The sequence below is a fragment of the Pongo pygmaeus genome, chromosome 21, assembly GCF_028885625.2.
Source record: "Pongo pygmaeus isolate AG05252 chromosome 21, NHGRI_mPonPyg2-v2.0_pri, whole genome shotgun sequence".
In the NCBI taxonomy this organism is placed as follows: domain Eukaryota; kingdom Metazoa; phylum Chordata; class Mammalia; order Primates; family Hominidae; genus Pongo; species Pongo pygmaeus.
In genome coordinates this window covers 51,588,393-51,605,809 of record NC_072394.2, presented here as the reverse complement: position 1 = coordinate 51,605,809, position 17,417 = coordinate 51,588,393, and the positions used below count along the sequence as shown (strand labels likewise).

The window sequence follows — 17,417 nt, the reverse complement described above, 5'->3', positions numbered from 1 at the left end:
CCATTACCACGTCCTGCTAATTTTTGTATTTGGCTAATTTTGTATTTGTTGGCCAGGTTAGTCTCGAACTCCTGACCTCAGGTGACCTGCCTGCCTCAGCCTCCCAAAGTGCTGGGATTACCTGAGTGAGCTACTGTGCCCGGCCTGTTATGTATATTTTATTACAATTTTTAAAAAGAGAACAAATCTACATATGCTAACATGGTTAAATCTTTACGATTCCTTGCTAAGTGGAAGAAACAAGTTACAAAATGCTATGTATAATATTTTTTTAAAAAAGCAAAAACAAACCAAGACAATATTATCTGTAATATTTCTGTGAGTACATACATATGTACATGAATACAAAAATGTCTGGAAAGATATACAACAAACTAGTAAGAATAATTAGCTTTGGAGAAGGCCAGATGTGTGGGGGAGGGTGGCCAAAGGTGTTTTAGCTGTAATTTTTGTTTAAAGGGGAGGATGTTAATGTAATTAGAGACTAACGAAAAGAATATTCCCTTCTTAAAAATCCAGGTAAAACAGATGCTCCAGGCATACACACCATGCTTAGTGTGAAGCTTTGCTCATCCAGGACACAGGGCTGGTGCCCGTAGTTCAAGAGAATCATGTGACTGTGCGAACAACTCTCCAGCACCCTGAGGGCCAAGTTACAGCTGTATTGAGCCATCTCTATTTCTTCAAATCTGCAAGATTCTTAAGTGCCCCAGTTCACAAGGGGAAGAACATCTTTCCAAGGTGGTGGAAAACGTTAAGAGTTCCAGAGTGAGGGCCGGGCGCGGTGGTTCATGCCTATAATCTCAACACTTTCGGAGGCTGAGGTGAGCAGATCACCTGAGGTCAGGAGTTCCAGACCAGCCTGGCCAACATGGTGAAACCCTGTCTTTACTAAAAATACGGAAATTAGCTGGGTGTGGTGATGCATGTGTGTAGTCCCAGGAGAATCGCTTGAACCTGGAAGGCAAAGGTTGCAATGAGAGGAGATCAAGCTACTGCCGTCCAGCCTGGCAACAGTGCGAAACTGTCTCAAAAAAAAAAAGAGTTCCTGAGTTTTCCATGATCCGGTGCTTAACAGCACTGATTAAATAAACAGACATCTGTAATGAAGTTGACGACAATTAAATGTCCGGTTCCCACCTGCCACCCTATGTCCCAACCTTGCCTGTAAGTGGTCCATACATACTGAGAATTGGCACACACAGATTCTTCACAACAGAATCACAGGTGGGAAAAGTAACTTGAGCGACCTGATGTTCCCCTCCCAAAACAGAAGTCCCAGTGAACACAAAATGCAGACTTTAAAGAGTTGGGAAAACGTTTACCAAAACACTTTTAGCTAGTCATCTCTGAGAGAACAAAGGATTCCACAGTTGCTAGCCAAATGATCTTGTGGAATAAATGAGCAGCGTTTGTTCTGGCTTAGCTGTCACATGCTTGGACAAGAATACAAGGTACAGTAATGGCAATGATTCACATTTTCTTTCTCAAGCAAATTCACATCAATTATTTCAACTGGTCCAATTAGGAATTTGTTTACTCAGAATAGCGGGTAAGATGGTGCTGAGTTAGTTGATTATTTAAAGTGATACCATCCACTCAATAAATAGTTCCCCTGGGTCATCCACAGGCTCCTGTGCCACCTCCAAAGAGGGACCTTCCCTGACCATGTTTTCTCAATAACCCTGATATATGACATGCTTGATCCTTTCCCATCAGTTATTTTATCATAAAATGACGGGGAGCTCCATGCAGGCAGGGGTCTCATCTCTCCACTCCCCAGCATGAAGCACTCAGATTATTTTGTAAAACAGACAGTGTGCTGTGAGGTGCCTTAATTTGAGCTGATGGAAAAACAAGGAACTTTTATTAGCTGATGCACCAAGTTAGAAGCAAGCCTACATTTGACAATGCTTCATTTCAGGGGAGTGGTGGAGTAGACTAGCATCTGTCTACAAGAGGTGATGGGGTGCCCATCTCTTCCCTAGTTACATCATATTGCTAACTTTAAATTGGCTGTGGCAGGGTGTTTACACACAGAAACTGGCAGATGCTACAAATCATTTACCAGCACCCCAGTGATTATTCTATAACCCAATGGTAGACTACTTTTTAAGATTTTCCTCTATTCAATGTACAGAATTTCTGGATTGTTGTTTTACTAACACTATTTTTAAGCATTAGTATTATAACTCTTCACCACTAGGCTTGAGAAAATTTTCTTGAGATCATGAAATGTGTTTTGGTAGGAAGCTGTCATTATTACATTTCCCTTAAGAGGCAAATGACATCACAGATACATACATACATACATACATTTCTTTTTTTTTTTTTTTTTTTTTTTGAGGCAGAGTCTCGCTCTGTCGCCCAGGCTGGAGGGCAGTGGCGCGATCTCAGCTCACTGCAAGCTCTGCCTCCCAGGTTCACGCCATTCTTCTGCCTCAGCCTCCTGAGTAGCTGGAACTACAGGCGCCCGCCACCACGCTGGGCTAAATTTTTGTATTTTTAGTAGAGACGGGGTTTCACCGTGTTAGCCAGGATGGTCTCGATCTCCTGACCTTGTGATCCGCCCACCTCAGCCTCCCAAAGTGTTGGGATTACAGGCGTGAGCCATGACGCCCGGCCACATACATTTCTTTTGATTGCTTTGTTCCCAGTTTTTTCGCCATGATAAAACACATATCTGACATTTTATTTATTCAACATGTGTGCATATATCTGTATGCATATAATAAAACTTCTGGTAACGAGGAAGAAGTTCAGTCTGGTTTATTCCCAACAGTTGTCAGTTTTAGAACCCAGATGGGTCTTTAGCTTGTTACTGATTTAAAAACAATTATTAATTTTTCTTTGAGACGGAGTCTTGCTCTGTTGCCCAGGATGGGGTGCAGTGGTGCGATCTTGACTCACTGCAACCTCCATCTCCCAGGTTCAAGCGATTCTCCTGCCTCAATCTCCCTAGTAACTGGGATTACAGGCGCACACCACCACACCCAGCTAATTTTTTTGTACTTTTAGTGGTGACAGGGTTTCACCACGTTGGCCAGGCTTGAACTCCTGACCTCGTGATCTGCCCATCTTGGCCTCTCAAAGTGCTGGGATTACAGGTGTGAGCCACCATGCTCGGGCCAAATATTAATTTTTTCAATAAAAGTTTCAGAAGAATGGTGGCAATAGGTGCCAGAATACAAGAAGCAGTGACACTGAAGAGTAAAACTACCTGGAACGTAACTTAACATTAGGTCATTTAAAAGGCCTTTCTGGATTTCATTTCACAATGCTTCCAAGCATCAGAGTATTTGTCTAGCGGCTGTAATAATCTTTGTGGTCTTAGCCTACATCCTGCATGTGGGATATTAAAGTATTTTCAATACCACTGGATTTTTAATTCATTCTACATGAATGCTACCAATATATAAGTATGATATTACTCCTATTAAGCTGTCCTTGACTGCACAGGGAAAATGAATTAAAGGCATCTAAAAAACAGGGCAAATTATTTATCACTTCTTTTTTTGAATTCAGTTGCCTACTTTTTTTTTTTTTTTAACAGGAATGGTTTTTAAATTTGAAGAGTTACCTTATTGAAGTGATCTCCAATCACATGCCATATTCGAGACCACTGTAGTCGGATCCGATTCATGTTGTAGTATGATATCTCCACAATCTTCTGCAAGCTGAACATGCGAGGATGGTGGGGGGAAGCCAGTTCATCCATGGACACAGCACACAGCCAGCGGACAAAGTCAACTACAGGCCAGACCCAACAACACATGCAAAGCCTCGTTAGGAACAGTCAGACGGTCACAGCATGAGGCTTCTGCAGTTTTCACAGGTTAAGTCAAATACATACCTATTGCATTTCCATCCAGTCTGGTAGATCCAGTAAAAATTCTAGGAAGATAATTCCAGACAAAATAAACATTAGACCAGGTTCGGTGGCTCACACCTGTAATCTTAGCAGTTTGGGAGGCTGAGGAGGGTGTATCACTTGAGGTCAGGAGTTCAAAACCAGCCTGGCCAACATGGTGAAACCTTGTCTCTAATAAAAAATACAAAAAATTAGCCGGGCGTGGTAGAGGGTGCCCTGTAATCCCAGCTACTTGGGAGGCTGAAGCAGAAGAATCGCTTGAACTCGGGAGGCGGAGGTTGCAGTAAGCTGAGATTGCACCACTGCACTCCAGCCTGGGCAACACAGAGACTCTGTCTCAAAAAAATAAAAAATAAATAAAAAATAAACATTAGATTTGGTAGCCTGAGGGCAATTCTGCTTCTGTCTTAGTACTGGGCGTAAAAGCCAGATGATCTCTGGTCACACAGGTTTTTTCTTTTTAATTAGATTCGGAAGCCGAAGTTTCTCAAACTCTCAGACAAATTAGAGAGGAAACATCAGGTCTGACACCTCCACCAAAATAAAATGATGTGGTATTACAAGCATAGAACGGTTCAAGGAAAGTGAACTGAGTTGAAAGCAGAAAAACCTATAGTGAGCAGAAGAGAAAGTGACACATCAAAAGACGGGGGAGCCCAGGAGCAGTGGCTCATGCCTGCAATCCTAGCACTTTGAGAGGCCAAGGCAGGTGGATCACTTGAGATCAAGAGTTCGAGACCAGCCTGGCCAACACGGTGAAACCCCGTCTCTACTAAAAATACAAAAATTAGCCGGGCATGGGTGGTGCATGCCTGTGGTCCCAGCTACTTGGGTGACTGAGGCAGCAGAATCGCTTGAACCTGGGAGGCAGAGGTTGCAGTAAGCCAAGATCGCATCACTGCACTCCAGACTGGGTGATAGAGTGAGACTGTCTCAATCAATCAATCAATCAATACATAAGATATAGTACAAGAAATGACCAGAAGTAAAATGATATACTAGAAAATATCTAACACAAAGAAGGCAGTAATAATGGAAGAAGATGGGAACACAAAAGACATGACATTATATGCACTTAACAACAGAGGCAACATACATGAGTTGAAAAAGGATAGAATTAAAGGGAAAGATGTTAGTATAAGGAAACCACGTGGTTAATAAATAGAATATAATGAATATTAAAATAATAAAATAAAAAGGGAAAGATGGACAATGGAACAATGTCCAGAACAGGCAAATCTGTAGATCAGTGGTTACAGTGACTAAGGAATGGGGGAAGGAAAGAAAAGGAAATGGAAAGTGATTGCTAATAAGTACAAAGCTTCTTTATGGGAAATATCTCTCCTGGATTTTTAGGTCAAGTTTTGAGTAAAGAGAAATAATGGAAAAGTTTTGAGGGGAGAAAAGAAAAAGGAAACTGTCAACTTGGCCAACTCTCATTCATGGGTAGGCTTTTTTTTTTTTTTTGAGACAGAGTCTCGTTCTGTTGCTAGGCTGGAGTGCAATGGCGCGATCTCGGCCCACTACAACCTCTGCCTCCTGGGTTCAAGATATTCCCCTGCCTCAGCCTCCCGAGTAGCTGGGATTACAGGCATGCACCACCATGCCCAGCTAATTTCTTTTTTTTTTGTATTTTAGTAGAGACACGGTTTCACCATGTTGGCCAGGATGGTCTCAATTTTCTGACCTTGTGATCCACCTGCCTCCCAAAGTGCTGGGATTACAGGCATGAGCATGGGTAGGCTTTTTTTTTTTTTTTTTTTGAGACGGAGTCTCACTCTGTCGAGTAGGCTGGAGTGCAGTGGCATGATCTCCGCTCACTGCAAGCTCCGCCTCCCGGGTTCAGGCCATTCTCCTGCCTCAGCCTCCAGAGTAGCTGGGACTACAGGTGCCCGCTACCACGCCCGGCTAATTTTTTGTATTTTTTAGTAGAGATGGGGTGTCACTGTGTTAGCCAGGATGGTCTCGATTTCCTGATCTTGTGATCTGCCTGCCTTGACCTCCCAAAGCGCTGGGATTACAGGCGTGAGTATGGGTAGGCTTTTAATCCTAAACTCTTCTTGTGATTTTTAAAAAAATAATTTCTACTACGGAAACAAGGTAATTTAAAACATCAACATAAGCAAAAAACTCTTATTTTTGACATAATTTGTCACAATGTTAAAGTTATACCTTTTCTAAAAGGTAAAAATGCAAATAAATGTGACGCTTAAGCAATTTGTAGCTAACACTTGTATCAGTTAAACAAATTAGGAATCATTCATGTCCAGTAACTACAGAGAGGCCACCAAACCACTGGGTAGTTGAGAGTCACTGAAGAATAAAATCATTACCTGTCCACAGCTACAACCACACTCTGTGAGCTGGTCTCACCAACCGATTCTTGGAAGCTGGCCATCTGTCTTTTATCCACTCCGCCACTCACCAAATTACCTGAAACACAATGCACAAAATCAGCAGTACTTCAAAAACTGTCAAGTATTTAGAACAAAGCATCCTGTTATGTCAACACGCAGGGACAGGGGACATAAATGGGAATGATTCTGCAAGTTCAAAAAAGAAACAAAAACCCACTGATGATAAAATTAAAGTTATGTTTTGGCATTAGGCATTTAAAATATATCCTTAGTATAAGCTTTCTTGTTTATACCAACCATCTACCTTTCTCTATAATCTTTTACATTTTTATAGTATTAAAGGCCTATATTTAGGAAAACAAATTTGAATCAACTGATATTAATCCAGAGCGCCTAGAACATATAATGGCTCACACCTGCTGAATGCTTGGTGTGCTTCACAGAATTTCATTCCACTCATCCTCACGAGTACCCTAAGAAGTGGGTGCTATTACAATTCTCTATTTTTCCAGAGTCCATACTTTTAACCATGACACTGCACTATTCCACTCACTAAATGGGACCTAGAAGCCTACACTCTGTAGTTGGATGGCTTGGGGCCTGAATCCTACCTCTGCCACTCCTTTGCAGTATGATGTTGCTCATATCTTTTCACTCTGTGCCTCAGTTTTCTCAATTACAAAATGGGGAATATAACAGTCCCTGTTCTCATTGGATTGTTATGAGCATTAAATGAGTTAAAATATATAAACTGAATGCTCAGAATGTGACTTGGCACATCTGTTTGCCCTATTTACTATTATTACCATGTGACATCAATCAGAAGAGTTTCTCAATGCAATGTATAGCCAGAGAAATAATTCTACTTGCATAAGAATACTGTTTAATAAAAGCCCCCCAATAAAGATGGAAGAAGTGTTGAATCTACCCTTTAAAATCTAGAGACACAAATACACACCCCTCTAATGTCAGGCACTAGAGATCTGGACATTTTAAAGCAAATGGTTTTTCTCCCCGATATAGTTACAGGTATAGAAAGAAAAGTAATGCACCCTACTGACTTTGGTAAAATAGACATTTTACTCAACAGTTTAATCACAATTAAGAGGCCGAAGCAGCACGTCCACTTGCATTCATAAACACTGTCAGATGGCACAAAAGGAAGAGACGGTTTACAGGACAGTCCTGACGAGACAGGAAGGGTTTCTTCCCTGTTAGCTTGCAAATCCGTGACTGTCAGCTGTGGGGCCTGGTGTCTTACCGAGGCCAAGGCCCATGAACTCTTCTCCTGCCAATGTGTGGCCCTTCAGGCTCCCTTCTCTTTCACGCCCAGATCCAGACAGGTAGCGTGTCTTCACACCGGTTCCTATCAGCTGAGCGAGCTCCAGCTGGCTGATGCATTTCAAGATCTAAGAGAAAGAAGGCATGAAGAAATGAGTTCCTACCTTACAGCTAGAAAATGGGCACTGTAATCTTAAGTTAGTCATTAAAAAAAAGTTGGTTCAGTGGAGTTATGCCATATAGATGTTTATGCAAATTTAGTAAGCTCTCAATAAAGAGAGAAAAAGCATTTGACTGGGGCGGGGGATTCCTCCCACCATGTCACTTAATAGGCACATCATTTAGTCACCCCCACCTCCTTTTTCCACTCTCCTTGTGAGACGACAAGACACCAGCCTCATTGGCCTCAGTGTTGCTCCTTTAACTTGTCATCTCTTGTCCCACCCCAGGGCCTTTGCACTCACTGTTCCTTATGCCTGGAATATTGTCTCCCCACGGCTCACTCCTTCAATTCCCAGCTCAGACATGTGTGCTCCTCTCAGAGAGATTTTTCTTGTGAGATCGTACCTTCCCATTACCATGCCCTGCTCATACTTTTTTTTTCTTAGTGCTTACCACTTTTTGGCATTATACAAATATATTTATTTGTTTGTTTCCTGCCTTAGGTGCCAAGAGGGCATTAACTCTGTCTTGTTCACTGCTGAACACTTAAGTCCCCGGCACTTAAAATTGTTGGCAATCGTTAATTGGTTTAACTGAAGGAATGAGAATATGCTCTACAGCAGGCATGCAGTGGGAGATGAGGCTGGATCTCCTGGTCCTGAGGGGTGCCTCTGGTGCTTGAGGATGCAGATCTGCACACGGGTCCTCTCCTACCTGAAGCTCAGCTGTAGAAACAGAAACTGGTCCCAACTTCTGTCAGAGGAAACACTGGCTACATGAAACTTACCGAGGAATGGCACATAGACCTCCAGGGAAACCCTAAGGAATTTTCATGGGAACTTCTGACTGAACTTCAGTGTTGCTTTTTACGCTGACCTTACAATTCAGTCCCAGAGTCCAGGACTCCACTATACCACTAAGCACTGCCGAGTATCTTTACTTACAAATTGCTTTCCTCTTGACTGAGAAATAGACTTAATTCCACCGAAGAGAATCATCCCCTGATTTCTTCACACACTATTAAATTATTATTAGTAAGCTAGTAATGCCCTCCCTTTTGCAGAAGCTGGGGACAGCTAAGTATGTCACCAATACTGAAAGGTCAAGGGCTTATTAGTTCCAAGCTGATTTCTCAGGGCTTCTGACAACCACAGAGGTAGCCAATTAATTTTTAACATTTCTAGATTCTGCCATATACTTGGCAGGCAGCAGGAACCTCATATTGATAATACCTCCCAGGCTAAAAAAAATGTTTTAGAAGAAAAAGCAACTATTCATTGATTCTCTAGGTATTATGGCTCCTTAGAAGGCAGGAAATGATTTAAAAAAGCACACAATTCAAAATATATTTTTTTTAATTTTAGAGACAAGGTCTTGCTCTGTTGCCCAGGCTGAAGCGCAGTGGTGCAATCAAGGCTCACTACAGCCTTGAACTCCTGGGCTCAAGCAATCCTGCTGCCTCAGCCTCCTGAGTAGCTGGGACTACAGGCATGTACCACCGTGCCTAGCTAATTAAAAAATAATTTTTTTTTAAAGATATGGGGTCTTGCTATGTTGCCCAGGCTGGTCTGGAACTCCTGGCCTCAAGCAATCCTTCTGCCTCAACCTCCAAAACTGCTGGAATTACAGGTGTTAGCCACTGTGCCCAGACATAACTCAGTTATTTCTAACACGGACTACTCAGAGTTGTGACAGAGAGAGGAAAGGCTGGTGAAGAGGAGCAAAGCCATACGCCATGGAGATGACAGCAGGTAACACTATTGAGTTCTTACTACTTGCCAAATACAGCCCCAAGCCCTCTTCATTCTCATAACCACCCTGTGAAGATTGTAGAGATGAAGAAGGCGGGACTCGGTGACTAAGTAACCTGCCTGTGCCATCCAGGCAGGAAGAGGTGGAGCCCCAAATCGGACCCCAGTTGCCAGGCTCTAGAGCCTTTACTCTGAATCTGAGCCATGTGGTCCACATGGGGAAGAAAGATGACAGCAATTTTCTTTCTACGTCAAACTGTCCTTTACATTCTCCACAGCCTCATTTCTATTCTTTCACAGTTTTCTCTCTAAACAAAAAAGTAATACATGTAGATGGTAGAAAAAATTAGAAATTAAGAAAAAAAAGAACAAAACAATTTCCATAATTCTATTTCTCAGACAGAATGTTAATGCTTTGGTCTCCTTTCAAACTCCATTCTCTGTGTATTTTGCCACAAGAGACAATGCCTCACAATGTCTTGTAACAACTTGTAATTTTACTGTGACCATTTTCCCACAATAGTCTTTAAAATCATCTTTTATCTTCTTTTCTGAAATCTCTTTTAATTTATAGGTAACCCTCCTCCCTTGTTTTTCTTGCAATTTTTTTGCTGAAAAACCTGGTCATCTGCTCTGCAGGTCTGTCACACCTAGAATTTCCAAGCTGCACCCTCATATCTAACATGCTTCTCTGTCCACTGTATTTCCTGTAAACTGGCAATACAGGCTTGAATCGATTCAGATTTGAGTTGGGGCTAGAAGATTTCTTAGGTAGTATTGTGTACTTCCATCAGAGAGCACATACTATCTGCCTGTCTTTTTTTTCCACAACATTATTTTAAATGGCCACATAACATTCTAAAAAATGCTGTACCATACTTTTTTTAAAAAGTAGCAATCTCTTATATTGTTGGGCCATCTAGCTCTTTTTAACCCAACCTTTTCCCTAGAACAACTAAAACTGCAACAAATATCCTTTTAAATACATTGTTGTACATATAAGTAACTATATCCTTGGGTGAGAATCTTAGAATACTGTTTTAAAAACATGTGAATTCACTGGCACTCTCCCTAACAGCTCATTGTGACTATCAACCATTTCTAATCAGGCTCCTGGCTTTGTCTTAAAATTACACATTGATCATAGGAGCTCCCAAGAGGTACATAAGGACTAAAAAAAAAATGGCACTAATATAGAAAGAAAGTTGCAACAACAGAAGTACACTTCATGGGGGACAGTGGCTGCTGGGTACAAGGGTGCTCACTGTGAGCTGGTGCACCTGAACTCGCCCCCACCTTTCACAGCCCCAGAGAGGATGACTTCTAGATACATGAGGTACAGTGAGGCTTGACTTCAAGAAAAACGGAATTGACCAAATGAGATCAACAATGAATAAAAAGAAGCCAAGAGTCATCCTGAGAAAAGGCAATTCAAAGAGAGACGTACCTCATGCCAGGAATTCCCAAGGTAGTTGCCATCAGTGTGAGCCACTGTGATAAGTGTCTTAATGGTGTCGATGTTTTTCTGCTTCATTTCTGTGATGCTGGAGCTGGCTGTGAGCAGGGAGAAGCGAGCAAGAGCCTGAACATAGGCATCTCGTTCCAGCTGTAACAGAAGCCCAAGAGAGAACACTGTGACTCCAACCTTAGTGTGGCCATTCTCACATCTGCAGGGCTGGCACACTGGGCTTCTCTGACACCTTTTGTATGCACATTGACTGGCTTTCTGCACATTGGCACAACAGTTATTCCATGCTAATGCTCTCTTGCTTTTGGAAAATCTTGCAGAGGCTATCTATGCACTGCCACATGTTTGAGAAGCAGCTCTCTCCTTTCTAACTGACTTCAGTCAAACTCACCTGTCCCATGTTCCACTATGTCTGTTGAATACTAAGACTGTCACATAAATTGACATCTGCAACAATTCTGCCAGGCAGGTCTGTTTTCTCAAGTTTACAAATGAGGAAATGAATTGGTATCTTGGAGAGACGTTAGCTGAGCCAATGTAACATGGTTGGAGAGATGGCAGAGTGGGGTTTTGAAACCTAGATGGTCTAACTTCAAAGCTTGTGGTCTTGGTATAAAAGAAAATGTCTAACTGTAAAATGAATGGGAACAGAAGATTGAGTTTTTAAAAATAAATGGGGTGCAACTTCTGACTTACAAAGTGATGCATGGGATTGCCAACCTCCTAATTTCATAACAGTTTCAGAATTACATTTCATTTATTTGCTTGAACTTTTCAAGTTTCAAAGGTTTACAGACATATTCATATTGCACTGAACTACTTGTTTCTCCAGGGAGAGTTGGAAATATGGGAAATTATAACAAAAACTGATGTTAAAAAGAAAATAGTATTTTTAAGCACCAAAGCAGGCAAGTTAGGCAGATGAACAGGAAGTCTGCTTTGTCAAATCCAGTCAAGTAGCTTGGACCCTACCTATTATTATTATTATTTTCTTTGAGATGGAGTTTCATTCTTGTCGCCCAGGCTGGAATGCAGTGGCGCGATCTCGGCTCACCACAAACTCCACCTCCTGGGTTCAAGCCAGTCTCCTGCCTCAGCCTCCTGAGTAGCTGGGATTACAGGCATGTACCACCACACCCGGCTAATTTTATATTTTTAGTAGAGATGGGGCTTCTCCATGTTGGTCAGGCTGGTCTCGAACTCCCGACTTCAGGTGATCTGCCTGCCTCAGCCTCCCAAAGTGCTGGGATTACAGGCGTGAGCCACTGTGCCCAGCCTACCCATTCTTAAAGACAGTTTTAATCCGTATCTCCATTTTTGCCCCTAATGAGCTGTCATCACAAAGCTATGCATTTCTTGTCAGTAGGCATAAGTAAGTAGTTTGCTAAGACTCTTGATTAACTGGAAATTTCTGATAATTTCTAAGTTTTGCCAAATCTAAAAGAACACAACCCAGCAGTATCTCTGGAGCGTTGCTGACTTACACCTACCTGCATTCCAAAGATGCAGGCGATTCGGATTGCACATCGGATGCCTTCCAAACACAAGGAGGCCACTTCAGTGTCGTCACAGTTCTGGAGTCCTATGCTGTAGGCTGCCAATAGTGGCGTCCACACCAGCTATCAAGGAAGGAAGATTTCAGTAACATCCAGAGTTTTACCATGGAAAGAGTACTTCTGGCTGGCCAGCTTCAGAATCAGGCTTAGCCACATGCTTGCTAAGTTCTCAGGATACTCACTTTGAACATTGGCCGGACGTGGTCCAGGTGAGTGGCACTCGTAAACGGGGCTTTGGCATGGCTCACAGCCTCCATCAGAGCTTTGGCTGTTTTAGCCATTTGCTCCATCTCTAAGTTGTACAGCAGCCGCCGCTGCTTTTCACTAGCTACATCTGTAAAGTAAGAGCATGATAGGTGTGGCTAGCAGTCACTGAGGGCTGGCTACATGCCATGCACTGTTTCAAAAGATGCACAATGATTAACTCCTAAATCCTCCCAACCATCTCGTGGGTCCGTTAAAAATATTATTATTACCATTTTACAGATGGGAAAAATGAGGCAGAGGGGGTAACTCACTTACCCAGGGTCATGCAATTACTAAGTAGAGGAGCTGGGACTTGACCTAAGGCAGTGTGGTTCTAGAGCCACACTCTAAACCACTACCCTTTGCTGCTTCTCAAATAGTGAAACTGACAGCTCCCCAGGGGCCATAACTAATAGAATTCTAATCAAGGTGGGCACAATCTGAATTAAAGCAAAATTTTAAAGAACACTTTTTGGGAGTAATTTAGTTCTCAGATTACTAATTTTAAATTCCTTCTTGCTCCTCATCAGAAATCTAGCAAGACAGTGACATTATAAAAGTCCCAACATAATCACAATAATTAATTCAATCACATTTCCTATTCAGATATCTAGCTATGCACATTAAATTTATCACCAGAGTATTTAATCATGCATTCTGATACACTAAAAAATTAGAACTAAAAGAAATAATTTGCCATTAGACCTTACTCTGCTTAGTAGATTTGGTTGCAATCGTGAGCTCTTTTGTTTCTTTCATTGCAATTTTCTTGCCTTCTATCTCTTCATAGATGCTTGAGAGATACTCTTCTGGCAGATCTTTACTATCATTGATACCCCGATTCATTTTAATATACTGCTCTTTTGTCATTTTATTTTTTACCTGTAATTAACAAAAATTAAAAACCATTTAAAAAACATCCAATTGCCCAAGTAAAGCCACTTATTTAGCTACTACAACATGTAAATCATTAAAGTACTTTACCTGAGGACTGTGCAAGTCTGTAGTTAGCATAATAATTGAATATGCTAGGACATAAGCAGTGTCAGCACTAGCAAACAGAGTTTGTCTGGAGAAAAAAATTTGAGACATCAATATTCATGGTGATGAGGTTTGGAAGGTACAATGCTAACAGAGACCACTTAACGAGAAAAGCAGCCGACTACTCCCCTTGATTCCAAATGAGGCAAGAGTTTTTACTCTTTCATCATCACTGAACAAGACTTAGCAATCCAGAGTGTAGAAAAAGCTCATTAACAATCTGTATCAAATTTTAGCTTCTTTGGCAGGGCATGGTGGCTCAGGCCTGTAATCCCAGCACTTTGGGAGGCCAAGGTGGGTGGATCACCTGAGGTCAGGAGTTCAAGACCAGCCTGGCCAACATGGTGAAACCCAGTCTCTACTAAAAATACAAAAATTAGCTGGGCATGGCAGCGGGTGCCCATAATCCCAGCTATTCGGGAGACTGAGGCAGAAGAATTGCCTGAACCCAGGAGGTGGAGGTTGCAGTGAGCTTAGATTGCACCACCGCACTCCAGCCAAATAAATAATAAAAATTGAGGCTTCTTTGAATAAAGCAATTTCAAATAATTTTTTAAAAAGACTCTAAGAAGCATCTGGGGCCAAGACTAGGGTGAAGCACGTGAGCACATCAGGAGACCTTACACTTGGTGCTGACCCTGAGAGAGGGCATCTCACTACATTTCACACACTAAGCACCTTGAGTGCCTCCCCAACCTTGTCCTGTTCCTGAGAACATCTATTTTGTGCCATGCACTGTGCTAGACATGAGATATAAAGATGACTAAAATTGCTGTTTAGCTGTTATTTATAGTCTATATTATCCATTATAACATTTAACAGTAGAAATACCATGGAAAATGTTTATGTTGTTCTAAACAATATGTTGGTGAAGTCTAACTTTTTTGCCTTAGGCAAGAACAGAAGGACAACATGTGATGCACAGCCTCACATGATATGAGGCTGAAGCTAGAAACCGTTCTGTCCAAACTGTCCATAACAGGAACAGTAGAAATTTTGAAGAACACAACAAAGGTCTTTTAATACGAGATGAAATTGGGTCACATATTTACTGACTGAGCAAAACAGAACAAGGCTTCTAGGTCCACATAGGAGATATGTTTAAAGTAAACAGCACCTAATTATGCCTTCACAGAGAGTTCTAATGTCTATTTGGTTAAAATGATCATATGCTGCCTTTGCCAATCCTGCCACCTCCTGGGGACAGCCTGCCATATACTTGGAGGACTGGGAGCAATTAATACGAAAACAAAGTTGACTTGAGAGGCAAAACAGTTATTAAAATGTTTCAATCAAGTGTGGTAGCTCACATTTGTAAATTCCCCACTTTGGGAGGCTGAGGCAGGGGGATCCCTTGAGGCTAGGAGTTCAAGACCAGACTGGGCAACACAGTGAAACTCTATCTCTGCAGAAATATTATACAAAAAATTAGCCAGGCACAGGGGCATGCACCTGTAGTCCCAGCAGTTCAGAAGGCTGAGGTGGGAGGACTGATTGAGCCCAGGAGATCCAGGCTGCAGTGATCTGTGATCACGCCACTGTACTCCAACCTGGGCAAGAGAGCAAGACCCTGTCTCAAAAAAAATAGTTTCTACTGAACAATTTCCACATCATGGTCACAGCATATTCAAGACATATTTCTAATTTAATGTTCAGTAGAGAGAACATGAGTTTTTTTTTTTTGAGACAGAGTCTGCCTCTGTCATCCAGGCTGGTGTGCAGTGGTGTGGTCTCGGCTCACTGTAGCCTCTGCCTCCCAGATTCAAGCAATTCTCCTGCCTCAGCCTCTAGTAGCTGAGATTACCCAGCTAATTTTTTTTGTACTTTTGGAAGAGACGGGGTTTCACCATATTGGCCAGGCTAGTCTCAAACTCCTGACCCCAAGTGATCTGCCTGTGCCGGCCTCCCAAAGTGCTGGGATTACAGGCAAGAGCCACTGCGTCCAGCCCGAACATGAGCTTCTGAGTTAGAGAAATCCATATTCAACCCTGGCTCTGCTCCTTACTAGCTGATTAATTTTGGACAGGTTGCTCAATCTCTCAGATTCTCAATTTCCTCATCTGTAAAACAGGGATACTATTCCTGGGCTTGCCATTAATTAAATTAAATGCATGTAAAACCCATGGCATGGCCCACACACAGGAGGTATTTAATAATGGTTTGTTCCCCTTCCTATTTCCACTTCTTACAAAATCACGAACCGCCCATCAAAAAAGGTCCCCAGATAAAATCATGTACTTTGGTGGTTTTTCTTAGTTATATAGCTATTTCTGTAACCTGCTCATCAGTATGTAATTAGAGAAAAACCAAAATCCTTGAGATCTACCCCATATATCAAATCAGGGGAACTGTTTTTGATTAGGGAAGAGATGCCCAATTGTCTCCTCTCAACTTGAAACTACTCTTTTATAGTTGCTAACAGCATGGGCTTTAGCTGTGTGATCTTGGGCAAGTTAACCTCTCTGGTCCTCAATCTTTTTGTCTGTAGAATAGGGACATAAATAGGTTGCTGTGAGGTCTTCTGTGAAATAAGCCCTTAGCACAGTACCTGGCACACAGTAAACAAAAGCTTCAGTTGCTTGGCACAGACATACAAAGATTAAACTCCAAGCAAATTAGAATTAGCGTTCTGAGGCAGGCAAACAGATGATCTTGGAAAGGATTCAAAATCAGCGCTCACCCTTGGTTGCATTCTATGTATCTTGCGGCAAACTTCTCCATTAATCGGTCAATCTTTTGGGCTTCCCCAGGTAGGCGGAAACCTTCTAGGAATGTCCGCAGGGCTGAGACAAATTCTTTTTCACAGAAGTCAAGTTGGTCCACGTAGGCATACATCACCTCTTTGTTGAACCTTGCGCTATCTCCCAGAAAATCGCCTACTTGGGTCTGAAACATACACACTCACTTATATCCAGAAATTGTCAAATACGAATCCTCAGCAAAAGCCAGCAGCCAAAGGGTGGAGTCAGAATAGCCTGGCCCTAACTGCCCAGAATAGGCTGGACTGCTAAAAAAGCTAGGGAACTCCCTGACCTGCCCACCCACCCACCCATTCCAGAAGCAGCCTGTCCTGCATGGATGAAAGAAGAGGAGGGGGCACAAGAGACTTAAAATGGAGAGAATGATGGGGAACACTAAGGAGGTTAGTTGCAGACAGGCAGCCAGAAGAACTGTTTCTAGCAGTCAAGGAACACTTCCAGCTCTGACTCTCTTCCAGCAAATATGCAGCCACCTGCCGGGAGGCTAGTTTATTCCCATCAAAGAGCTTTCTGCAACACTAGCCAACAGGATACGCAGGACTGCTGTAACCAGGGGGTGGACAACAGACAATGCACTCAGGGCCAGCCAATCTCGAGGTTAAAACTGGTGAGGGCTCACAATCACCTGACAGAACTCACATGCAAGTGCTACACCCCCCAGCCTTACGGAATCCAGGCGCTCCTCCTGGTGCAGGAATTGGGCTATGTCTTCAACTGACGTTCCCAGCATGCCCTGCTCCTGAAGAAACTGGATCCCCCTCTTGGGTTTCTTGTTGAACCTGTTTCAAGCAGAGATGGGACACAAGTTGCTTATTTCAACATCTGGAGGATAGCAAAAGCTGGTATTTGAGATAAATTATAATAGAATACTATGAACATGCCATCATGTATAAGCTAGCAAGGTCATGTCTGTCCTGGTAGCTTT

General features: G+C 42.3%; 1 protein-coding gene across 3 annotated transcripts in view; it reads right to left on the bottom strand.

Annotated features, from left to right (window-relative positions):
• The window catches only part of ARFGEF2 (ADP ribosylation factor guanine nucleotide exchange factor 2), a 115,005-nt gene that overhangs the window by 33,560 nt on the left and 64,028 nt on the right, over positions 1–17,417 (bottom strand). For all 3 annotated transcript variants that reach the window (XM_054467454.2, XM_054467455.2, XM_063659320.1), the window contains 11 exons: positions 17,160–17,271; positions 16,414–16,619; positions 13,677–13,761; positions 13,403–13,574; positions 12,629–12,780; positions 12,381–12,509; positions 10,870–11,028; positions 7,490–7,637; positions 6,205–6,304; positions 3,854–3,894; positions 3,581–3,750 (listed from right to left, as the gene is read on the bottom strand). In XM_054467454.2, coding sequence (XP_054323429.1) covers positions 3,581–3,750; positions 3,854–3,894; positions 6,205–6,304; positions 7,490–7,637; positions 10,870–11,028; positions 12,381–12,509; positions 12,629–12,780; positions 13,403–13,574; positions 13,677–13,761; positions 16,414–16,619; positions 17,160–17,271 — 1,474 coding nt within the window. The remainder of the gene's footprint in view (positions 1–3,580; positions 3,751–3,853; positions 3,895–6,204; positions 6,305–7,489; positions 7,638–10,869; positions 11,029–12,380; positions 12,510–12,628; positions 12,781–13,402; positions 13,575–13,676; positions 13,762–16,413; positions 16,620–17,159; positions 17,272–17,417) is intronic.